General features: G+C 38.2%; 1 protein-coding gene across 1 annotated transcript; it reads right to left on the bottom strand.

Moving 5' to 3' along the window:
- Window positions 1–804: 804 nt before the first annotated feature.
- Window positions 805–24,797, bottom strand: cabp7a (calcium binding protein 7a). The gene is made up of 5 exons (XM_072386925.1): window positions 23,828–24,797; window positions 10,013–10,156; window positions 9,749–9,861; window positions 6,625–6,775; window positions 805–3,522 (listed from the first exon to the last, which is right to left on the bottom strand). The coding sequence occupies exons 1-5, from the start codon at window positions 23,934–23,936 to the stop codon at window positions 3,392–3,394; spliced, it is 648 nt and encodes a 215-aa protein (XP_072243026.1). The 5' UTR covers window positions 23,937–24,797; the 3' UTR covers window positions 805–3,391.
- Between the last annotated feature and the right edge of the window lie 1,721 nt (window positions 24,798–26,518).

Below are 26,518 nucleotides of genomic sequence, written 5' to 3'. Positions count from 1 at the left end.
TGTACATTATTATCATAATTCAATAAATAAATAAATAAATAAGAAATAATAATAAATAAATGAGAAACACGGTCGAATGAACAATTAATTTATCGTAAATTAACCCAAATCTTGAATGGACTTTTGATTGAAACTTGATGTTCTTTACTGCGTATAACCAATAAACCTGTAAAGACCACCATCAGAACAAAGCAAAACTCTGGATCAAGACTTTCAACAGTTAACATAAACTGTATATGCAGTTTGTTGACTTACAAAATCTCTCAGGATCTTAGCTTCCTTGCATCATAGGCCATTGCAGACTGCTACTGAAATAATCCAGTCTGTACTTTGTACTGCATAATTTCCAGTTTCAAATTCACAAAGGTCTTATTTTGCAGTCTTTTAGTTCATAAAAGTGATTTTCTAGTTAACTCAGACCATTACGGTGGCTTAACATACAAACCTGAAGTTTTCAGTGCGTTACTGCAACTATTATCTAGCAGCCTGCTTCAGACTGTCAAAGAATAGCAGCCTGAACAATACCAGTGAACAGAAGAGATATCAGAGGTTATTTAGTTTGGATTTAAGTGACAAGTGGGGGCCAAAGGCTTTGCTTAAAGTGTTTTGAAATAGGAAAAAGCAATCCATAGATCCAGTGAACCTTGAAAAATCCATCACTTTCTGTGGATTTCAATTGAAAATGTCAAGACGTCAATCAGTACCATGAAACTGATCCTCAGCATCTCATAGAATCATCTCCAGCTATGCGATTAGGATTTGATAAATTGAAATAAATATTTCAGAGACAGCTAACAAAGACACTGTTGTTAAATGGTTTTATTAATGTGAAACAGCATTCCACACACAGAGAGGAACATCTGGTGACGTCATGAACAGAGATCACATGTTCAATAAACATTTTTTCCAAGGACACACATCAAAGTACAGTACAATGAAATGAAAACATTCAGCAGACTATCAACATGTTTGTACAGTTTTCCATCTGTAAGAGAAAATAAATATAGTTCTGTATTTTTGACTTGGTGACATATGATAAACATTTCTGGCCATTTTTCATGTCTATACACAATGTCAAAGTGTCTCAAATAATAAGGAAACAAAGCAAATTATTATAACTTCATTCCGGATTGAAAATTTACCTTCACCTAATATAGAAAACTAATCTGTTTCAATTTGCCATTCATTATTATTTAACTTAATTGCATTCTTATCACAAAAACAAATACATCCTGAATAAAGTTCTTCATGTCTAAAATATTTCGGGAAATGGTTGAACAATCGTGGAGGTGAGTTGCTGTGCGCAGCAGCACATATTAAAGTGCAAAATAGAAACAAAGGTATTTGTTAAGAAACGATCATATTTTTTCTTTATTTTTATGAGTGTGTTCTCCACACATTGCTGAGGTGCAACAGATAATCGTCACCCTGCCTGGATCTTGGCAAAAGGATAACTTACTTTCAGTTCTGGCACCAAGTTCATGAAGCTGCCAATAGCAAATGTAAAATGTGATTAATTTAGATATTTGCGTTGCACTGTTTCGGTATGAATGACTTTGTACGGAGTTTTATTTATTTGTAAATTTTGGCGTTTTCAAAAAAAAAAAATCAGCCAGATTTTGAAATAAATTCATTCTAGATTAATAAAAGATTAAATCTGTCCTGAAGAAGGAACAATCACACAACACTGTGATTTCCATTACATGTCAGAAAGAGTCTTCTCTGGTTGTTCCTCAATTCAGTTTTTAAGCAATTACTTTTGACGAATCATACTTCTAAGTTGTCCAGTTATCTAGTCACAGATCCTTCCGTCGCTTTGGTAATGTTAGACTATGTGCACAGTAGACATTGATAGTGACAGACGTCATCCAGATGCATGCACATGAATCCAATCAAATTTATGTGGTGCCTAACAGATACTTATATGTTATTGCAGTGGTTTACACAAATTGGCCCCTTTCAAACTGAATTTTGTCCACTGTCGAACAGCAGAGCATTAGAATATGTCCTATTGCCAAAACTCTTATTTGCGAAGAACAATAGAAAATTTTCAGCTGTCAACAATTGGAAGGTTCATTAACAGTTAAAGATTGCTCTGATGTTTGTGTCACATAAAGTTATTGCTCTACAGCAACGTATCCAGAGGGAGAAATAAAGAACAAAGTGCATTCCTTCACTTTTGCATCTCCACTATCCACCAGATCAGTTTTAATGCATATTCTTTAAATGGTTGAGTGACAGATCTTGAATATATTTGCTGTGTTGTGATAGTGAGAGATAATCATCAAGTGCCCAGCAAGGCAAGACATCAATAGCTTAGCAATCCTTAAACATTTTTAGAGCATGTCCTACTGCAGCCCTTCTTTTTTATGCGGTTCTATACATTTGTTATGACTGCTCAAACGCTGAGCCGCATATTTTGCTCACAGTTGTCATTAAGTGATTGAAAACAGTTTTGTTACAATGATTACTACATTGATAAGAACTATTACAAATGTGTCAAGACGACAGCTTAAATCCATGCACTTCATGCATAGATGATGGTCATCCTCCGAGACCTGCAAAGCAGGGAGAGTCGACAGTTTACTGCATGTCCAGCCACTCTCAAGCCAGTTACCTGTTCATTCGGATCTCAGCTCGCTCCTCCTGACAACTGTTAACCTCCTTCACCCCACTCCATCCTACTCAGACTGAAGTCTTGCAGACTGTGAATGAGTGAAAGCATGCACACAGTCACAGCCATCTACCTACAAACCCTCCTTATTATCTCTGTTTCATACGAGGCTATTGTTATTTCCAAGTGGTTTTCGAACAGCGTTGCAGAGCACAACACCATGCTCTCCAGACCCCGCACATAATACACCTTCCAACCTCGGTAATGCATTTCCTCCAACACTCCCACAATATCCCACTGATTCTCTGTACTGTTTTATAATAAACACAGGGTAAATTGAACAAATACAAAACTGGACGGTCACTACACTTCTCTCTATAGCTGCCACCAAAATATATGCAACACTGCTCAATGCACATAGCTAATGAATACTCAAGGTTGTTTATTACGAAGATTGATATGTATAGTCAGCTGTCCACTATAAACACACAGCTGTCTCTTCAAGTGAGGTCCTGTTGTTCTGTTGTTCTTGAAACCGTCAGTTCGTCTCTGTCACCAAGACAAACCCCTGCATATGTTGTGTCCTTGGTGGCTCCAGTTCCTCTGCAGTCACCTGTTTTCTGTTTTGCAGCTGTGCTATTGTCTGTTTGATCTGTTTTTTTTTTTTGTTGTTGTCGTTTAGTTTTTTTTTTTTGCAGCTCAGTCTCCTCAGTCATTTTTCTGGTAGCTAAGGTAGCCTTCAGGTGGAGGTTAAGGCCACAAAAAATGCCATAGCTTCTATTTCATGCCGCTTCGCAGCACCTGATTGGCCGCGATGAGCATGACGCTGATGATGAAAGCGATGGCGAAGGCGCATATCAGGCTCTTACGCACACAGGTTTGCTTTACTTGCTGCGTTGGGCTGGAGGCTGGAATAAAAAGATGGGAGGGAGCAGAGAGATGAAAAATAAACCTGAGGGTCCACTGAATTGGATATTATTCATTTAAGCTTGACAGATATCTGATTGTAATTTCCAAATGAAAGAGCTCATCACAAAACCGTGAGATTACACAAATACAATATTAAGGGATGAACAATGCCAAGAAAATTAGTGGGTGGCATAACTACATCTGGATTCAAATGCTGATTGGAGGTTTGAAACAGAAAACAAATGGATAAGCACCTGACTGACAAGTGTAAATATGCCTTAAGTATAATCTCAAAGCAGTTGAAGGAAAATATACAGTTTGAATATGAATGTCCATATTTACTATACCTTATTTTCATCCAAATTAGACTTTAAATGTCTTCTGATTGGAATGAGCTTGCTTTTTAAAAAATAACTAGTTTATACTCCCCATAATTCTTTATATCCCCTGGAGGCTTTCTGGGAGGAAAATACCCCACATGTTTAAGTGTTTTTTTTTCCCACCAGCGAATAGATTTCAGATCAGAAAAGAGCACTGAATACATCCTTCTGTAAATTTGCCCATAAAGTCATACTTTCTATAGAGAGTTGTTATTATTTACTGTTTTGCTGCAGCCATTTTCCCTCCACCTTCTTCAACTTCTTTTCCAGTTGGGAATTTCCTGCATTTCAAATGAGCCCAACCATAGTCTGTGAAAAAAGATGGAGCTGCCACACTCATAAGGTAACCTTAGGGAGGGAGGATTAAGAAACCTGAGGAGACGAAACAATGCCATGATTTCTCATATTAAGAGGGCACAGCATTTCGCACATGGCTGATGACTGGCTGAAGCCCATTACTATCTGCAGAGGATGATGACAGGAGTTCACCTTGTGTGATTGCACCACTTCAGTGCAAAAATCATGAGACTTAGAAAAGCTCTGGTAGTGAGGAAATTTTAACAATGATACCATTAATCTTAAGGAAAATTATACGTGTTTTTAAGTGATTAAAGAGACATTTCAGCAGAGTTCAAATGAGGGATTTTGAAACAAATTCATTCTAGATTAATAGAAGAAGAATCTGTCCTGAAGAGGGAACAATCAAACAGCACTGTGATTTTCATTAAGTGTCAGTGTCAGAAAGAGTCTTATCCTCAATTCAGTTTTCAAGCAATTGCTTTCGACTGATCATACTTCTAAGTTGTCCAGTTATAAAGTCACAAATCCTTCTGTCGCTTTGGTAATGTTAGAATGTATGCATCTGTATGTTGCTTTTCAGGTCAAACTATCATCCAAATCATCATGTCATGTTAATTTGCAATCCAATTGCAACTGTTTTTTTCTCCTTTTTTTAGAAAGAAGTCTCGTCTTTTCCTTTCCTGCCACAACGTTTGTGTCTGTGCCGGATCACAGAGAAGTTGTTCACATACATGCATCTTTACAGAACTTCCATACTTCAGATACAGCCTGCCATGGAGCTCTAAGGTTCATCACAAACTTTAAAACCCTTACACATCTTACATTGTAAACATAGGTTGGATGGTCTGATTTTACCTCCCGTTACCTTAAACATCGTTTCTTTTTCTTTTTAAACAAAGCTATTCTTGGTCTGTTTCGATAGGGTTATCGTCTGGTCTGTATCACTTTTAAAAATGTTATTGTCGTCACTCTCAAGATTCATTTCTTCAAACTATCTCTAAAGTTCGTAATGAACTGGGGTAAAAGGTGTTTAAGTATGCTACTCCCTCAGCTTGGAATTAGCTAAACAGCTTCAAAACAAATGTTAATAGTTTGGACATCTGACTGTAAATAATACGGATGACGTCACTAATTGCCCATCTTTGATCTGTGTTACTGATGATGACCTTTTTATATAGCTATTTTTATGTTCCTTAGTTTTGATGTATATGTCTGCTGTTGACTATGTGGTTTATCCATACTGTATGAGCATTTGCTATGCTTTTTGTTGTTGTTGTTGTTGTTGTGTCCATAGAGCTGCTGCCTGTCTTGACCAGGACACATACAAAAGAGATTCTGAATATCATGATTTCCGTTTTCCTGATTAGATGTAAATGTAATGAATACATTTTAGGACTTATTAAATTATAAATTAAATGGCAACCCATGCAAAGGAAAAGATAACAGAACTAGCTCACCTGTCTGTTATTATCTGTTATCAGCATTTCAACTTTTTGGTACTTCCAAACTTCCAAAAACATCTCCACTTTCAACACGAGAAGCTGTATTATCTGGGGTATTTTGCTGATGCATGTTATATGTTCAAATCTGTAGTTTTACTTAAAAATGCCATTTTCATTGGTAAACCTATTACCAGTGGAAAACCAGGATGTAATTTATGGACATACAGTTATTGTCTCATCTATTGTATCGTTACATTTTGCATCCAAGAACCATTTCTTTCAGTCTTTAAAGTGGTCTTGAGCAATAAATGTCCAGGATTTCTGAAGGTCTTTCTAAGTTTTTCTTTAGATATTGGCTGCTTTTTCACTCATTTTCAATCCAGTTCTTGTATCTGACTGTTTTCATGTACCACTTAATACTGGCTGATGACTGAAACATGAAACAGGGCATCTAACTCAAAGGGTGTACCAGTGTTGTGTCTACACAAACAGTAACAGCAGTGTGGGATCATCTTGAAAGAGAACGGAACAAAAGGCAGCCGGCATCCAAAGAATAGCTTTGGGATGTCCTTCAAGAAACCTGGAGAACTATTCCTGAAGACTACTTAAATAAATTACAAGAAAGCTAGTTTAAGAGGGTTCAAGCTGTGTTGGAAAATTAAAGTGTCTTTTATCAAGTGAATTTTGTGTTTACAATTGTGCAAAACTGTTATAATATATTATAATGGCCTAATATACTGTGTTTCCATTGATACTTGCACATGTCTCAATAAATTACTGAACTTATTTTCTGTTTTCCTAACAATATTTGAAGAAATATGGCTCAAAACATTTGCACAGTATTGTAAATTTGATAATCATTATGTCAAATAATAATTTTGAAGAATCTGATCACATCGAACAGCAAAGATTATTCTGGAAAAGCAAAACACATGAATAAATGCAGTGAGGTGCGAAAATATAAGGAGGTTTTCCTTACTGTCAATATCCACTTGGCAGTCCTCTGGGTTCTCTATGTGATTCTCCTCTGTCATAATGATGTTCTCAATGTCTTTCATGGAAAGATGATCACAGAAGGTGTCATACAGAAGCCTCTTCAACTCCTCCACTGTCAACTTCTGCATGTCACACTGGAGATACACACACATAACTGAAGATTACAACACGAACATGGGCTGGCGAGCACAGTAAACAAATGCACACAAATGAAAAGACAGACGTTAACAGACACATGTACAGATATTTATATGCACGTGTACACACTCACACACAAACATATGCAGAAGACATTAGAAATTGTAGTGCTGTCAGACAACGAGAGAATGTCACATTTCCAGTCAAAATATATTAACTTTCCCGTGTGAAATCTTCTTAATAAGTGAATTTTTTAAAAATATTGTCATTTTCTTTGTCCACTTGTGATATTGAATGTGCAATCCCAATTCCAAAAATAGTTGCATTATGCTATGTGAAATGGAAATATAAAAATGGAAAGCAATGACTTCCCAATCTCATGAACCTACATTTATTTTAGATTAGAACATAGAAAACATTAAAATGTTGAAAGTGACATTTCACTATTTTATGAAAAGTATTACTATCTTGAATTTGTTGACAACATGTCTCAAATATGTTTGCCCAAAAATGTGTTTTTCTTTTCTTTATTTTTAATTTAACAACAGTCTGTAAATGTCTGAGAACTGAGAAGATCAGATGCTGGATATTTTACAGAGGAATGTTGTCTCATTCTTGTCTGATTTAGGACTCAAGCTGCTCAACAGTAGTTCTTTTAAATAGTTTGTGTTTCAGACCACTGGGATAGGCTCCAGCCCCCCTTCGACGCAACAGTTGGATTAAGCGGGGTATAGAAAATGGATGGATGGATAGTTTGTATTTCATAATTTACCAAATGTTTTTCAACTGGTGAAATGTCTGGACTGCAGGCAGATCACCTGGACTCTGCTGCTAGGAAGCCATTCTGTTGTAATAGATGCAGTATGAAGTTTAACATTGTTTTGCAGAAATCTACGAGGCCCTCCTTTGAAAAACATCAACTTAATGGAAGCATATGATGGACTAAAACCTGCATATATCTTTCAGTATTGAGGGTGTCTTTGCAGTTGTGCAAGTTGCCAGTTTCAAAAGCACCAATTCACCCCCATACTATCAGAGCTACAGGCTTTTACAATGAGTGCTGATACCAGATGCTCTCTCTCCTCTTGAGCCCAAAGGATGCTGCATCCATGATTTCTAAAATTGATTTAAAATTTTTCATGCTACCGACCAGAGAACAGTTTTCTACTTTGAGTCTAACCCTAACCCTTCATATATGGCTTCTTCTTTACATTATGATCTTAAATCTGCATTTGAAGATGGTATTCAATGGTAATGGTAGTGAAATGTGTCAATAGATGATGATTTCTGAAGTTCTGGTGTTCTAGAGCCAGTACAATAATTTTCATGTGAAAGTTATCCCTGTTATTAACTTAGTGCTGCCCGAGGGCCCAAAAATCCCACAATTATCTGATATTGATTTTCTGCTGTTTCCCCTGTGCAATAAGAGATGTCCTCAGATTATTTTGACAATATTATGTACAGTAGATCATTGCATTCTACTTTCATTTACATTCTGCACAGCAGCTCAACTTTAGTGGAATTGGGTTATAATAATCTATTGTCTTTTATATAGAAGAACAAAAGAAGGCGTTTTTTTTACTACAGTTAAACAAAACATTGATATTATGCAATTGTGAAGTAATTTCAGTTTGGCAGTTAATATCTTATTACAGTATTTTAAGTATGATCATCATAAATTAAATAAAAGTGGGCAAGATAGGGTTTGCTAATATAAATCTCACAATAATACAGTACATAATCAGATTATTGTTTCACTAAGTTTCTATTCACTGGTGAAGTGCTTAATCAGACATATGCTTAATCAAACTGCATATTCATATTTTGAGAATATATAAAGGGCTTCCTTTATGGCTTAAAAGGTTTAGATGAAAGTCTATGAAATTGTATCTTTAGTATTAGGCTGAGGCAGCTGTAATTTAAGAAGTAAAGTGGTCAAGTGGTTGCGGGATACCACAGCACCCTCCCAATGTTTTACTGACTTGTTAGTTGCTTTGGATAAATGGGTCTGCTAAATAAATCAATGTCATGAAAATTTGTGGATCATTGAATATGCAAATCAGTCCCACCAACATGCTATCACCCCATATGGATGTAATGAATATCAGTCAAGAGTGCTTATTTAAAGCAAAAGAGAAACAACCCTTAACTCTCCAAAGCCAATAAAAATAATGACATGAACATAAGATGAGTTACACTTTTTAACATCCCTCCACTGGTGATCTGTAAAATTTCAATGACACACACACACACACAAAAAAAAGGATAAATAAATTATATGCGAATGACTAAGACCAAAACAAAAAAACCCTAACCCTAACCCAAAAGCCCAGCTAGAATACCATTCCAAGATCTGTGGCTGCTTGGACAGCTCATGTACATTACTCATTTTCAGCTCAGCCTGAGCCGAGATCGCCTGTGTGACCGGAGGCTCTGTGTGATCAGTCCAGCAGCACATGGTCGATACTACTACAACGTCTCCTACACTATATAATCTTATGTGAAGCTATTCAATCATTGAAACTCGTGACTTCCCAAACAGGGTTTTTCTCTTTAATGGGATGCACCAAGAATTCCCACAAATCCCCTCATTCACACACGATTTGAAGCCCCACCATCTGACAGGTGCTCCTGTGCTGTTATCGTACAACTACAACAAAGGCAGTTTTGACGAGAGTTCCATCCCACTAATTTCCATCCCACTGTCAAAATAAAAAGTTCATTAACTAATGAGATGTCTGTAAATGACTTAACATCTGCTATACATGGAAATTGACTATAATGATCTAAGTATCAGGACTGTCACAACAGTAGTTAGGCTCCCCATGAACAAATCAGTGGAAATGACAATTAAAAAATTTGTTTGTGTGACATTCTAATAATTCTTTGCTGAGGAATGTGCTTCACCTGTGACTCCTCTGTCTACTGCCTGTTTAATAAGCTGGAAATAATGTCTGAATAATGAGCACCTTCCAAAAAACTGAGTCAAAGTCAGTGCCATGGAACTTGTCTGGCAACCCGGCTGCCGTCAGCTTTGGACCCAGAAGAGTAACAAACTCCTCGAAGTCCACCTGGCCATCGCCTGCAAAAAAAGAAGAACAGTTGGTATTCATTGTTGCTGGGTTGTCTGCCTCCTGTGGTTCACATTTGTGAGTAAACAGCAAGCAAAGCTGCTCTGTTTTTACAGTTAGAGACAAGCTTAAGATAAAATACAAGCTGTGTATTGGCCTGACCGTCCATGTCCAGTCTCTGTATGATGACTTCCAGTTCCACCTCATTTGGCATGTAGCCCAGGGAGCGCATGGCCATGCCCAGCTCTTGCTTTGAAATGAATCCATTTCCATCGCGATCAAACACTTTAAAGGCCTCACGGATCTCTACAGAAGAAACACACATACACAAACTGAGGTCCTACTGCGAATCGGGATAGGGTAGTTGCACTGTTCCGAGCACCAAAGGCACGTGTACTATACCACATCAATGGAGAACAAATTCCACCACTAAACAGGCAAAAAAGAGCCTAAAGGAAATAATCAGAGATCAAGACATCTAAGGGCAGAACTTTGACTTATGGGCTGTGAATCAAGCCTGTTTGATCTCATGGGTCCTAAAATCCTAAAAGCATTATGCCAAAAAAAAACTTAAAAATATGTTAATATGCGCTCCCATAGATTATAGGAAAAGTGGGGCATTCTGATGGATGCATTTCACAATTCCATTTAATTTTACATATGTTTTCATTTGGGAAAAAGTTATCAAATCAATATTTGCATAAAGTCAACTCATCATAGTTTCAGTTTTTAGCATCCAACATAGTTTTACCTACATTAGGAGTGTTTAGTGAGTTTAGACTGCTCAAAAACTCATGTTTCAATCGAAACAAGCATTTACTTTTCTGCATTTTTGAAGCATTTAAGCTTTGCGCATTGAAAAAAATTTTACATTCCCAGACAGAGTTCATTCACTACACTGAGAACACCTGGATTCTAAGTGTGGGCTGACTATTGCTTTGTATTGGTTCTGATTCATACTATATGCAGTTGTTATGTTAGACTACATTTCCACTGTCCACTTAATGCAAAATTCACACTTTCATCCTCGCTCCCTTTAGCAATTGTTCACCACACACTGAAATGCACGTAGGTATAAACAATATCTCCACCTCTGCAGCACTGATTAGTTCTATACAAAGCAGAGCTTGAGATTAAGTGCTAGATAAAGATGATGCACAGCATAAGTCCTCAGTATAAGCCCATTTCGTATCTGTAAAATTTGGACAATAAATATATCATCAAACTTTCATGGAGGAGTCATGTTCAGTTGTTGTAATACCTCCAGTGAAATCATGTATTATCACGATCCAAGATCTTCATAGATTAGATCAGATTAAAGACAAAGACAATCTAGGTTTGCTGATGAGGAAACTGTAGAGCTGGTGTTGAAAGAAAAAGAAAAACACAACATAAGGTAAATGCTACTCCTGAAAGCAAGTAATAATAGCATGTTTTTATCAAAATGCGTTTCTAAGATATCTTTCTCCTCAGTTTGCCGGCAATTAGCGACCGTTGAGTTTATAAGGTGTAGCTCTAGACAAACTTTAGAAATCCACCTCAAAACTGAGAGTTGTGTGAATGGGATTTGCTGCTCCAATGATTTACCGGTGTGTCAGAACTGCAACAAATGGCTAAGCCTCAAGCCAAAGAAAAACCAGCATGTCAGTTTGACAAATATTTCAGCTGGAAAACAACCTTAAAATATCAATGATGGCAGGAAACAGTGTCTCATTCTGTGTATGATGCTGGGGCAGAATTCAGAGAAATAGTTTCCTGTAACAGAGCGCACATCCATGGAATAGAAACTGCGCCACAGGGACAGGGATGCCTAGCAATCATGTATTACAATGGATTACATCTCAGCATGCAATTTATAAAACCAAGCAAAGTGACAGTCACAGTAGCTATTTTTCACATTGTTTTTCTTACAAGATGTCTTCCTGCAGGTATAGTTCGTATCATTAATAGCCTCCACCTGTGTTTTTTTTATCTTCCCTGAGCGAAATCTTATTGTTTATAGAATAACAATACCTCAGTATCCACCTGAGGTCCTTGCTCCTTCTGTTTACTTTAGAAAGAGGGGCTTTTACACACTTTCTGAGAAAAGATGTTGCTGCCCTGCAGAAAGCAACCGTGCTCCTAAATATGGTGCCAAAACAGCTTTAGCAAATCCTACATATCTATTAAAATGGCTCTCTTTATTGATCACAGTCTGAGGTGAGTAAAAGCAAACAAAGGATGAGTGGTGATAGCAAATTAGATATCAACAAAAAAAGAAATTTGTTTTCTAAGCCATAATTATTTAAAAAAAAGGCTTGTGAAGTCCCTGTCATGTTTTTATCTAGTCTTTAGTTTTGCCATTTCCCCACTTTTGCCTCAGTCTTCTTCTGTTTTGTCAGTTTTCTTCTGGCCTGCCATCAGCTTCACTCCCTTCACCTGTGTTCATTCTCATCAGCTGCACTCACTCACCAATCACCCTCCACAGTATTTAGTCTCCCGGTTTGTTCATGCCAGATCCTCACTGTCACCTGTGTTGTTTAATCAGGTTTGTCATTGTTACCGCCGCTGTCCATGTCAGGTTGTGGCATCATTCTCGTCAAGTTATTTTTCATAGTCTTAGTCAGGTTTTTGTCTTTTCTTAGGGTTTTTGTTTTGTCAGTTTTTGAATTCTAGCTTTGCTGCACCTTTTTGTTTGAATTATTAAAATAAATCAGTTTTGTTTTTTTACTATAAATCTGCATTCGTGTCCTCATCTCCATGTCTACACCATACATGGTGACGGTCCAAAATAATTCACAATCATACAGCTGGACTCATTTTATTTATGTATATATATATATATATAATATTCATTATAAATATGTAAATAAAACCACTTAACTTCAAATCAATCAAAATCAAATCTCCAAAGTAAAGCAGCCCGTACATGGTACTCGTTGATATGAATTACCAAAAAAAGATTAATTGAAGTCTGAAATGTCCTATGGCAAGATAACTATATTATCTCATCTGTTCATAATTCTAAGGGCTCCAGATGAGCCAGTATCACAGGCCTATGTCAGAACAGTTAAATCTTATCTGTTTTTCTATGATATTGATCTTTGCTCGCAGACATGGCCGGAATCATTCTGTGTAATGGAGGGGATTAAAAACGTCCTGAAAGCCATTGTGACTCATTCAAATTGTGTATGTCCAACCACAGTCCAAAACCACAATGCATTTTCCTTGTTATAAAACAGAACATTTTTTGTTAGGAATTTGAATTGGTGGTGGGAGGCGTGCAGTGGGTTTATCAAGTCATAGAAGTTTTACAGAGCGATTGGAAATGGAGGAGATGAAAGAACCAAAACAGTAACAACTCGTGAAAGCTGCTGAGTCAGGCTGCTGTACTTTGCAATGGTTTGTCCTACAAGCTAGCACTTCCACATTGTATATAGTTATCACATATTACATATTACATATCACATATGTAATATGTTCCCAGAGTAGTGCAACGCTGGTGCAAACTGTTGCATGTGTCTTATTTTTTTTTTTTTTTTTAATACAGTCAAAGTATTCCATGGAGGAATGAAGCAAGACTTAACAATACATTTCCATGTTTTTTTGTTGTCAAAATTAACTTTTCTGAATTGCATGAAAAGCTAAAAGCAAGAAGAACAAGAATCACATAATTTCCTTTAAAGTGTAGCTTTTAATTGTCTCCATCTTTACTGCAGGTCATACCATCCCTTGTGGCTTAAATTCCATATTATCTCACTCTGGGCTTTGTTTAACTCTACTGTTTTAGCTACTTAATATGTATTATTTTTCTACAGAATTAGAAGCTATTCCTGCTGTTTCTTCCATGTGGTGTCTGGGACTGCAGCTCCATTAGGGAGATGTGAGTATTTTGGTTGAAAGTGTGTGGTATTTGCTTTGATGTAGAGAGGTGCCTGTTGGCCTTCAGAGATGCAAGGGCAAGCCATCCCCTGCAGTGTGATCCAACACAGGATGAAAAGCCCAAGTTAAGATCGAGATCCGAGAACCAAGCATCTGATGTTGAACTCCCACAAGCAAAAGGTGCAGTGCACTCCCTGCACAATGCTGTATAACAATGTAGAGCAGTACTTGCAGCAGCAGAGAGAGAATTAACAGTCTGTGAGCAGCATAGAACATGACAAGAGTGGTGTGGCTTCATCACTAGATATTTCTAAAAAGTAGACGATATCTTAAGATCTTGGCCTGCTTACATGATAAAATGATAAGTCATCAGAAAATGGAATGGGGAAAATTATACTTACAGATCAAATTTACAAACTCAAATCCACAAAATATGAACAATATTTACTTTACAGGGCATGCCTTGAGCAGAGCTTTTCTCTTTTTCAGGATAAATGCAGGATCATTGAAAACTTTTGCCAATTACACACATGTGCTTTGAGGAGAATAAGCTAATGCCAGAGCTTTTCCAGCTGTGAACTGTCCATGAACGTAATCCAGGACTTCTTATTCCAGAGTCAGAGATCCTCTTTGCCGCACTCAGACCTGCATCTGATAGGGCTGCTTTCGATTGTAATTCCAGCGCACCCGTTCTTTATGTAAGACCTTATCAGGATGAGAAAAACACTGCTTTGCTGTTTGTGTGAACCTGGGGCGACTATTTTTAAACACCCATGGCAACCTTAATACGCCTTTAGCTGCATAGGGGCTGAGTTGGACACCCAGAAGGTTTTACATTACCATAACAGGCCTCTAACAAGTCTCCAGAGAATTCAAAAGGAGTATATGGCAAAGTCTAAGCTTAAGCTGACTGTGTGTTAAGGGAAAATCCCATTTATGCCTTTGAATTGAAACTCCTCCCTACATCATGAAATATATGCCACAGTAACTTCACCAGTGTAGCTCTGATATGAGCACAAGAAGAAAATGAAAGGGGGAAAAAAATATGGTTTAAAGGTTGAGGTGCTTTATGCTCAATGAGGAAAAAAAAAAGCCTCAGCCAACTTCTTAAGCCCCACTTGACCTCGAATGATGGAAAATTTTAGCCCACTGCTGTTTCATTTCTCTTTTCCAGAGGGGAAGAAGAATCAGTGGTCTGTCTCGGTTTTTTTTCCCTCCTTCACTCTTACGTTTTCTGATCTGTAAGTTTTCATCATCGGAGCCTAAACCAAGCTGAGCTGGAGCCAGTAGCCACAAAGCAAAAGCCCAAGAGAAGCACCTCAAACAAAGGTCAGATGTAAGCTATCAAAAACCTGTACTATGCATCCCAGCTTATCCAACACTCCATCAGTTCCGCCAAGTTAATGGTATCCTCTCACTTACGGATGCTGTTTCTCTACCACTATTACTGTCTGGTGTAGACTTTTTTTGCATTGTTCATCAAAGGGAGGAAATATTAACCGCAAGAGAAAAGCACTTCACCTTCCAAAACTCATCACAGTTCATTTCACAGGTAATAAAGTCTGCTGGATCCACTCCTTCATGGCAGTCGATCAAAATGGAAATAAATGACTTCAAGTTCAACCTACCCGACAGCCGTAATCACAGCATTTCATGATATCCCACGCTAATCTGCGCCTCCTGTTCTCCATCAAACCCCATTTTGGCAAGGTTGGATCGCATACCAGATTACATCGATTGATTAACTGAGAATTTGTATGAGGCCGTGCTTGCTGACGCAATCAAAATGTCATCTGTTCAAACTACATGACGTGGAAGGAAAAGAACAAATGCCTTCCTCAAGATTGTACTGATTCTAGTTCTCGTAATTTTTATATGAAAGCATTTAAACATTTGTTTGCTTTTTCTCAGTTTCAATGATGGAGCTGTCCTGCAGGGACCAACTAAGAAATAGGTGTAATATGTAAATCCAAAGTCTTTTTTAAAATTTTTTTAGAAATCATGATCTTGGTTTCATAATCTGTGGGTATGTAGTTGTTTGCTTTGGACAAAGCTTAGCTGTCACTCTTTATGCTTTTTAATGGGTGTCGACAAGGAGTGGCACATTTAGTGGATGAAAAATGACCTGACAGAGGCCAATATCGACTTAAAGCACCCACAACTAAAACACCCCCTGCCTACCAAGATTATGCTGCTGCATTTCCACTGAGATCAAAAAGATGGGCTAGATTAGGCAAGATGACTCTGAAGTGTCAAACATCTCCTCGTGGTTGCTGCAACCACGCAACACACAGTATCGTGCCCTTCAGCTGGATTTATTCAAGGTCTGTTAATGTTCATTTCATTTCTACGGGGTTCTGGGGTTTTATTTGTGCCTTTGAGCCTAAGTGCTGTGAAACGGAGATTAATGTTTAATTGTTTGTCTTTGTTGTCACCATTCTCTCTGCCAATTCATTGTCAAGTTCACTCCTCCACCACAGCTCATGGTGTAGCACTGTCTATCACCAGCTGATTTAATGTCTGAGTTTACAAACGGAAACAATTACTCCTGCAGTAAAATTTAAAGATGACAGATTTTATATGCTACGGGGAGATTAAATGTGAGATGACTGAGACAGAAGTGAGATGCAGGGAATACTAAACCAACCAAAAATGTAACTGTAGATGTGAATGAGGGTTTTAAAACCACGCATTATGAGTATGTTAAATAAGGATTTTATTAGCAATAGCTTAGCTTAGCTTCAGCTTATTTTTTTTCTCATCAGTTTACTTCATGCACCTCAGTCATCTTGCTTCCTGTTTATTTTGTAGCGCTGCGCCAGTTGTGTTTACTTCCTGTTCTTGTTTCCCACCAGGGTTTCAATTACTGATTGCCACACCTGCACCTTGTTGTCATTATCTCCAGGATTTCTTTTGTTCAGTGCCAGATCCTTGTCACCTGGCACCCCTTCTTCCCAGTGTGCCTTCCATTTTCTGTTAGTTTGATGTTCAGCCTTTAGATTCCCAGCTTTGGCAGCGCTTTTAGTTAGTTTCAACAAAGCTTTTGGTTCTGACAGCTACCTTTCTTCCACCTGTTTAATCCTGTATATAGGTCCTTCACTTTTTTTTTCTTTTATACCTCCAGACAGAGATGGTTGCTTTCCCTTCATTTCAGGATTTTGTTTCACCTATGTTAGCTTGATATTTAGAGTGCGAGTGATGGATGGGTCTAAGTGATCTCTATCTCCAAAGAGCAACAAGCTGTTTATGTCAACACACGGTGGTAATTGTAGCACTTATTCAACAAATTCAAACAGTTTTATGTGGAAAAAAAAATAGTTTTGAACAAAATGTTCCGGAATATTTTAGTTTTCAGTCGATTTTAAAGCGATAATAAGACAACAGCGACACATTTTTCTGAATCACTTTTTACACCCTTCAAAAGTGGTTTCAGAACTTGTGGCTCACCAGCTGTGCTGCTGTGTCACATCAACCCCTGAAAGACAGCTCATTTCTGCTCACGTCTTTATCTCCATCTATGTCAAGTAGAGTCTTTTCATACGCCACATCCAGCTGGGTGAAATGTTCGAAAAAGCCATTTTGAAATCTGTTTCTGACTACCTGTCTGTCAGGCAGGTTGCATGAGGCAATCCTCCATCAGGCAGAGTGGAAACAGCTGAGAACTGAGCAGAGTGATGGGGAGACGAACAAATTGAGATTTATTGTTCTCATTCAGAGTATACACAACGAGCTGCTTTTATGGCCGACCCCACTGCCACACACCCGTAATGTCACGAACTGTGTTGTTTCCTCAGATGAATGAAGTTCATATTCATTTCTCTCCCCTTTGACAGTTTAAAAAAAAATCTGTGATTATTTCAATACAGGTCTGACATCTTTACTCCAAACTCCACAAATCCTGACAGCTTTCCACAATTAATCTGGAAAATGTTGCTTTAATTTATGTCTTTGGAGTTATTAAATATGTACAGCAGTGAGCATTGCTGATGCTGCATGTTTTTCTTCTTTGTTATTTGTCAGGCTTGCAGCATTGTGAAAGCATTTGGATTGTGATTCAATGTGTAATGATGCTGACAGTGGAAAGCTTGATTCAGTTTATGCTATATTTTTATGCTAAATGAGAGAGAATGCTAAAAAAAAAAAAAAAAGAAGACAATCCGAGACTGAGCACTTTTTGTTTAAGGAATCTAGTTGAAGAGTAATTCTAGTTGTTTTCTCAGTAAGAGAAGAATAATTTATCTAATTCTGACGTCCTGGTAGAGAGCCCTGCTAATATCAGTCAGTAGCTGAGGTGAACAGGTGAGGAAAAATAAGTGTCTGGCTTTGGTAAACACATCTGGTTGATGTGAACATTCCACATTCCTGAAAATACACCAGCATGTCTTCTTCCATCACAACTGGTCATTTCGCTATGTATTGTTGTCTAAATCTAAGCAGTGTACGCTATAAATAGTTTCAGCTGACCCCTCAGAAGTACACCCACACATCGCCCACTGATTCTGCACCGATATACCTTATGTGCATGATTCTCTTCTTTCCGAACAGATGCAGATAATGTCTTTAAATAGCTTCATTTGTATTCATGTAAGTATTTCCAAAGGAATGGAAGTCAACCCTCGGCCTCAGGGCGAAGAAATGAGTCAATGTTGCGGCTGCCACAAGTGGAGGAGTCGAGCAGAAACATCAACAACGCCTCACAGGCAGTTTATGCCATTAGGAGCACGGTGGTGTCAGTGTTTCTTTGAGCAGCTGTCAGTCAAAGCCATTTACAGTTGCAAAAACTCTGCCAAAGGAACAACAACACTGCAGCTAAAAGAAGCTATATCAACATGTGTTAAACCAGGGAAACAAAACTATTTGCAAAAACAAAAGGAGGTCTGATTATCTTCAGAAAATACTCCAAAGTGCATTTTTAGGACTCAAGATAACACGAGAAGAAACAAGCTCCTTATTTAGTCCTGTCCACAGTCCAAAAGCTCTGACTTTCAGAGTTTCATCATTAAAGTATTACTTTTTCTCTGACATAAATCAAACTAAACCAGATCTGTTATCAAGGGATAAGAGGTTTGGTTTTGGAGATTTGCATGCTGTTATAAGTAATCCAACCAGAAATATTCAGTGTGATAATATAGTTCTTGCCATTACTTTGTGATATAACAAAGTAAATATAAAGGTGCAGATGCAGTTACTCTAAATCCAACTTTGGCCCCATTATTTCCACCATTTCCTGTTTGCAGCAGTCCTCCTTGTGGGGAAGTTATCTGCGTTTGATCTTGAGTATGAACACAGGGATATAACTTTGTAAGTTGCGTTGATTTTGATTCCTGCTGACAGTTACTCTGGGAGTTGAAATTGCACCTTGGGAGATTTGTCCCTGCTGGGCCTCTGTGACAGGTTTGATCCTGGATACACTTTCATGCTAATAAGAGAAGTTTTTCCCATCAAAATAAACATTCTGGAAATGGAGGTAATTGAATGAGGAAAAAATGTATTACACATTATAGATATTGGACAAAATGTTTTTTGTCGATATTTAGCTACATAATAGGGGCTGTTGCTCCACATATAATGTCCATCAGATGTGACATTTAATGCCATTCAAACTGAATAACTTCCTATGTGTGGTGGTATTTCTCCTTTTAATTTTTGCTGTATGTGCAGATGAATAATCCCTGCAAGCATGAGAAGTAGCCACGACTAATCTGTATTGACATTTAGTTTCCAAGAGGAAAGGCTATAGCATGTAAATGATTATGGTTATAAAATTTTTTTGTTTTTTATAATTCAATTTTCATATTCAATTAATTGCAGTCACAATGCTCTTATTTTTACACATAACATTAAGTCATCTTTTCATTCAACTTTTTTCAGCAGTTTGTCAATGTATATCAAATAGATTAACTTCCATTCGTGTTGCAATTTATCAACTAGGCAAGAATGAGTTTTTCAGCCTGGTCTCAAATTAATAAAGGGGTCAAGCTTTTGTGGATATCAGACAAATATATGGACATTTATGTTGCTTACATGAAAGTGATTCATAGAAATGTGCATTAGGTTATTCTATACTGCGAAGTTATTCTCAAACAGACCTTCTCCTAATGTATTGAATATTCAGTTGACATTGAACATTTGTGTTTAGAGAAAACGAGAGAAAGTTAGAGCAGATTTGAACATGAAATGACTGATTATGACTTTGTTGAAAAGATCTGAAGACTCTGCCACTGCCCTTAAATTCAGTTTGTGTCTACAGGAAACTCCTGGCACCTATTTACTTGAGTGTTGCTGTGGGGAATGTTGCAGCTGCTTTAAGCCCAGGCCTGGGACTATTTTGAAGCGTCGTCCCATTGGGCTGTTGTTAGGCAGTGTGAAAATGGGCTACCCACTTAATTCCACCTGCAGCGATATTGACAACGAGCATGTGTGTAAATGGTGGTGAAGGAGGTCTAAACTATACTGAGCTGCTGTAATATGACCAATTGTTTTTCCCTCTTGTGTAGGAGGGGAAATGGAGAACATAGAGTCCAGCTCAATTTATGCTCACAGCACTGGACATTAAGGTACTTGCTACCACCCTCCAGCCTCTACCCCAACCCTCCTACATGCACATGCACATACACACACATGCACACACATTTATTGAGCGTCTAAAAAAAGTCTTGTTCCAATTATAGCTGTGACAGTCTTCTCAACTGCAAAGTACAGCGCTAGTGGTCCATTCCCAGGAGTGTCCATGGCAGTAATTGAAAATCAAGTCCACGGCTATGCGTGCCAATGGGGCTTGAGCCTCCTGTCCCTATACATGCACTCACACACACACATATTCACTAATGTACAATTTATTTGCGTGACAAAGGCCAATATCCCCAATGGCCAAGCTGATGTATGTGACACCTCAGTCTTCCAGCCAATTCTCATCCGTCTCTCAGGAGATGAGTGGTGACAAGACACTGTCACTTGAGCAGCAAGTTTCTCATCAAGAGGTCATCTGTGAAACATCACTAGTGTCAAAATCTAATCCAAAGGAACTAAATGTTGCTCAGTAGACATTAGACACTAATTCATGTTTGCGGTAGTAACACTCCAGAAACCACAAAGACTGTAACCTTTGTGTTTGGTTTAGAATACCTGCTCAGCATTTGGAGTCCTTTGAAACCCACATCTGCATTTGTGAAAATTACAATATAATTTAATTGAGTCTTTTTTTTTTTTTCTGTTAACCATCTCCGCATAAGGTATTTGTGTTCCTTTAGACTTTCTTTAGACACACATTTCTAATGGTGATAAAAGATAAATATATCACAATAAAGCATCAAAACTGAACCAAAAAGGAAATGTTTAAGAGTTTGCTTTTTACTTTTTCTGTGGATTGCAGACAAATATGTCTGCAATCCACAATATAATTTATGGTGTTGAAATGAAAAAAAAAAAATCATGTTTTCTCTGTCATTACGATGGTACTTATGGCTTTGTCAGGCAGACCCCAAATAAAAACAGATGACTAGTTTGATTCACCCCTATGCCCAAATTTAGTTTGAGAACCACAAAAGCAGTTGAATTGCGAACAAATACCTTCAGCCTCAGTTCCACATCCTATCAACAGTTTGATGTCGACTTTGGTTAAACCCAACCATGGCCATATTCTAAGCAAGTTATTCATATAGTTTGCTTGTCCGAATAACTTTTGAGGTCCCCTTCAAATTTAAGAATATCTACACTTCTTTCTAAATACTAACAGCTTTTTTGGAATTTCAGATGGTAATGCGTAAAGCATACAGTAACTCACATAAAGCAGGGTGAATCAATAAGTGTCAAGCTAATGAAGAGCAATTTTCTAGTTGTCCCTTAAAAGTCGCTTTGGTTTAGTGAGTAAATCAAACAGAACAAAGATCCAAAATAAACATCCAGCATATTCAACAGAGTAATGCAAGGAGAAATTGTGTTAAAATCCCCGCTGCAGCACCATTCTCCATCTTAGAACAGCTGGATGTTAATGTTGGCAACAGAACTTTGGCTGCAAAAGCTATAAGCTACAGAGTTTTCAAAGCCTCAGTCTTGACACATACACGTTATTCAAACAGTCTGTCTTATGAGGTTTATATCACTCTCATGTTGTGCTTTCTAGCAGGAATAGCATGAAAAATCTCAGCTACACCCTTGACGACAACGGTAACGCTGTTCAGTCTCCTCTGGAGCTGCTTTTAAAGTCTCCCTCTTTCACAGCTTGTGAGCCATGTCAACACCGGATCACTAATGCTCTCCAACAGCTGAAACAGCCTCTGTTAACTGGGTATTACCCCAGGCTCTCATACGCTCTCTGCAAAGCGTTCCAAAGCTTCTCCAGTCAAACTTCCACTATAGGTTGAACTGTGAAGCCCAAATGACTCACTTTGTCTCATGACAGCATGTATGCAGCTGGCAGATGTAGGGTTGATGTAATTCAAGTTAGAATGAAATGTTGCCTGCTTACTGCACTCCAAACTAGAGGGGTGAAGAGGAAACTGACACTCTTTATTCTCGATACCTGAGACCTCCATCTTAAAACAATAGTAATGAATGAAATATGTGACAGCCCTCTTTTTAACATATCTATGTGCACAATAGCTCTTTAAACAGAATGCCATGTCGAATAATAAAGTGCAGATGCAATAAATATTACAATTCCTCTTTTGTTGGACTCAGTTTGTTGGATGTCAAATAGAAAAACATGTATTTTATATGGCTATATAATACAGGGTGACACCATAAAGCAGCTTAATCTATCTTCTGCTATTTGTTTCCAGTTGTCTTTGTCTTTGTTTTCTGAAACTACTGTTGTGTAAAACATGTTAGAACATCTTTTGAGATTCAAGCCAATTCATATTTGATCTCCTCCACTTAGCTTTTGACTTGATGTTGACTACAACACAGAACAGGATTTTGGTGGCATCCATATTTCTTTCTTTGTTGGTAGTATACACGCAAACCACTATGAGCGAGACAAAAAACTGTGTAGTTGCCAATGCAAACATATGAAGCCGCAGGTAGTAATAAGAATTAATTTCCAGTTGTTTGCGTGGAAATTCTGCACCACCACCCACAGACAAGGGGTTTCAAGGAAAAAAAAACAAACAACACGTGTACACTTTAGTCATAACCTTTTCAAGGAGGCATGACTTTTCAAACCTGCTGTGCGCACTAATATCTGAATCTGTCCAGTGAGGCAGTCAAAACTGTCAAAAAATTTCTCTGCGCCTTGTTTCCACATCAAAGTGTTCGGTTTAAGGTCACAAGGATGAAAGGTTTAGTAAGTCTAAGGATTTGTGACTGTGGGACTTCAGAGTCTCAGGGGCTGTTGGATGATAATGTGCAGATGTTCCAGGTTTATATCACATGCACTCCAGCCATGAATCTTCTTAGGATACCAAATGATATTGCAAATCTCTAAATGAATTCTCTAAATCTTAGCTGCTAGCGATAGAATGCCCATACTGATAATTCTGATGACTTTCTTGATAAATGAATATAGCTTTCATTATACATGTTGGTTGGATCATAGCTGGGTTACAAATAATCCATCGCCAAGAAAAATATGCAAGAGGAAACATTTCTAGACCTTTAGAAGGTGTATGTTGCCACGCTGAATGGACCAGTGAAGTCAAGCTTCCATAAACCTCATTCACACCCACCAGGCTCTGGTTCTGGAGCCAATGCATCAGTGCTGACCTCAGAGAAAACACTTCATGACAAGAATGCATTTTGTTGGAACTAAATCAGCTTCACAGTTAGGGGGAATGTGATTCTCTGAATTGGCTACAAATTCACATGTATAACTTCAAGGAATGACAGAAAAGTAAGCTGATATAAGACTAACATTATTGATAAAATGGATTTACTTTGCACATTCAATTTCACATATAAAAATCACAAAGAAAAATCAAAAACCTCTCTTTGAAATTCAAGTCACTCAAGCTCTCTGAGCGCTGTCCAAGGTCCTGACCGCGCGTCTCTTTGACGGAACTCCGGTGCAGGAGCTGACCACATCAGCTGCCGCTGCATGAACTTGTCACAAACTAACAACCCCTGTGTACTCACAAGCCTGTATAACCTTTACATATGTGTGAACAGGTGTATTCTCACCTTCAACTTCGTCTTCCGGCAGGTTCACCGGGGCGCTGTAGGAGAGGATGTCAGGGATGGTGCAGATGCCCCGGTACATCAGAGTGGAGGTTACTGGATGCATCGGCATGACTGCGACCTTTAGTTGCCACCTGCACCCTTGTCATAAAGAAATGTCAACAGAGAGGTTCCTAGTTCCCCCCACGGTCACCGAGGGAACGGAGAAGCGAGTCCATGGATGAGAAAAGACGAGTGAGGTGGGAAGCGGTAGATTCCGCAGCGCGTCAGCCTTAATCTTCTCTTTGGTCAGTGAACAGAGAACAGGAGAAATTAGGCGGGTGTCCTACCTCATTGCAATGTAATTGTATGCTTATGAAACAAAACAAAAGGAAAAAAAGACACTGATACGACCTAAGACCGAGACAATGCGCACAAATGCAATAACTGCTACATCGCCATCAGCTCAGACAAGCTCCACATCTGAGCTGATTAGTGGGGGGGTTATTAGTCTCTGGTGTTAACCGGCCAATCGTTACAAAATTGTAGGTCAGGAGTCCACTGACTGCGTGTGTTTTTTGTCCCGGGGATTGTCTGCTGCGGACAGATTCATGCATCCACTTGTTGGATACTGAACGTGCGCTCACTTACGCACTGCTTCTTCAGCTTCAAACACCCTCATGCAATCCACAGAAACGGCGTGCTGAAAAGGCTAATCAAAAAAAAAAAAATCTACATGTGCCGTTTAGTCTTAATTAGATGACATATCAACACGCTTTAGGATCCTGACAAACAGTAATTACACGCTCGGTCTTAATTGGTCGCATGCATAGGAGCGCATTTTGGTCCAGATGTTCAGTCCTGGAGTGTTTGTTGTGAAATGAATTTCGGTGCGATTCAGAGATGTTCTCAGTCTCCTCTCTCTCGTCTCGCTGTCTCACATAAGCTACATATGTACACACACAAACACACTGTATGGGTGTAGGCATTTCCCTGCTGTAGCACACAAACAGCCACGCTCCCTCCCCTCTCTGCCTATATTCAATCACTCTCACCTATCTGTGCGCATTCCAGTTTGTCGCCAACGTTACAATAAAAGATTAAAGTGTGACTGATGACGGTGCACAGTAAAATTGTGTCGCTGGTTTCCGGTAAAAAAAAAATTTAAATCAAAAAGAAGTAATTGAAAATTAATGCCTCGTAACGCCATTTCCAGAAAGTGGCGTCGGTCAGACACTGATCTATTTGAACTTTTGCTATTACGCCATACTAAAATCTACTGAGGAGACTGTATAAAATTACCCTTAAGGACAGCACAAAAGAGGTATTTGATATAGTGTAAGATAGAAACAAAAAGGGAGAGGTCAAAGTCTCTCCAGCTTTTTGCCTTCTGTCTCATCAATCTCCAGCTGCATGCTTAGCTCCATCACGGTTTGTGTAAAGCAACTTTTTGAAACAAAAAAGATTAATAAATAAATCTCTATTATCTACTCTTCAAGCTGCCTTTACTTGGGTAAAGCAGGTTGTAAATATGTGCCATCTCCAGATAAGTTATATCAAAAAGTTGCTATGAACAAGGTATTTGTCTGATGCGGTATCATGGCAATATGCAATTAGTCATGTAAGGTGACAAATCATTGAACAATCATTTTACTGAAATCTATTGAGTGTCAGTCCACTGTGGCTGCTACCTCCAATAATAAATTATAAACAATAATGTTTTCGGCTACAGCAGGCATCTGTTTTTATAGAAAGAAGTTCTAAATCTAAGAAAGTGAGTAATAAACCGTTCAACAGGGTGAAGCATATAGCAGCCACTACAGCCAGTCCTTACTCTTGACCATCATTCATAAACGGCTAAATTGTTTTTTACAACCCTTAAGAGGTTATAAAACTTGTAACTTTTTCCAGATCCACACATTATAATCTACTTTACTGCCTTGCACTTTCAAATGTTCAACACTCCATTGGTCAGTCTGATTGTGTCAGCAGTCTCCAGCAACTCCTGGACACAAAAGGGCACCACTAACTTTGTGGCCTCAGGTGAAATATGGCACCTTTTTCATATCTGAAAAATGCTCAACATAAAGAATTCTCACCAGGCAGAAACTTTGAAGGTCAGACTACTTTTATATCCGATAGCCACAGCTTTTAGATTTCAACGCATCATGAGGCTCTTTTGTCACTGAAAATGTTTCATGATTACCACTCTAAGGCTAAGGTCTTTTGAATTCTAGATATGGACATACCGTGTTTGTGACCTTCTCTTAGCTGATGCTGCAAACTCGTTGCAGCTGTAACTATAGATGATATGGTGTGTAAGAAAATGTAAGTTAACTTGAAAGTACATATATATTTTGGGAAGTTTAAGGCATTTTACATTTATATCCATCATGTAATGCATCAGTAAGGCTAATCAGTCCAAAAAACATTCTGTAGTTTGACCCCACACACAGCCAGAACCATCTTCAGTGAAAAAAGCAAGCACTCCAGCAACAGATGGTATGGTTTCCCTTGAGCCCTGATCTCATAATAAAAGCTGTTTGGGATTACATAAAGTAACAGCTTAAATCCACAAATGAATTGTAGCAAGTTTACCAAGATGCTTGGAGCACTCCACTGCCTCAATATATGAAGGTGAGAACTGGTACTGTTTTGAAGGTGAAGTTTGTCACACTGTATTGATTTCTCTTTTCTGTTTCACTGCATCATTTA

This window comes from Leuresthes tenuis, unplaced genomic scaffold (genome assembly GCF_036924035.1).
Source record: "Leuresthes tenuis unplaced genomic scaffold, fLeuTen1.0.hap1 SCAF_6, whole genome shotgun sequence".
NCBI classification, from domain to species: Eukaryota; Metazoa; Chordata; class Actinopteri; order Atheriniformes; family Atherinopsidae; genus Leuresthes; species Leuresthes tenuis.
The sequence above is the reverse complement of the archived record's forward strand: the minus strand, read 5'-3'. Positions and strand labels throughout refer to the sequence as shown.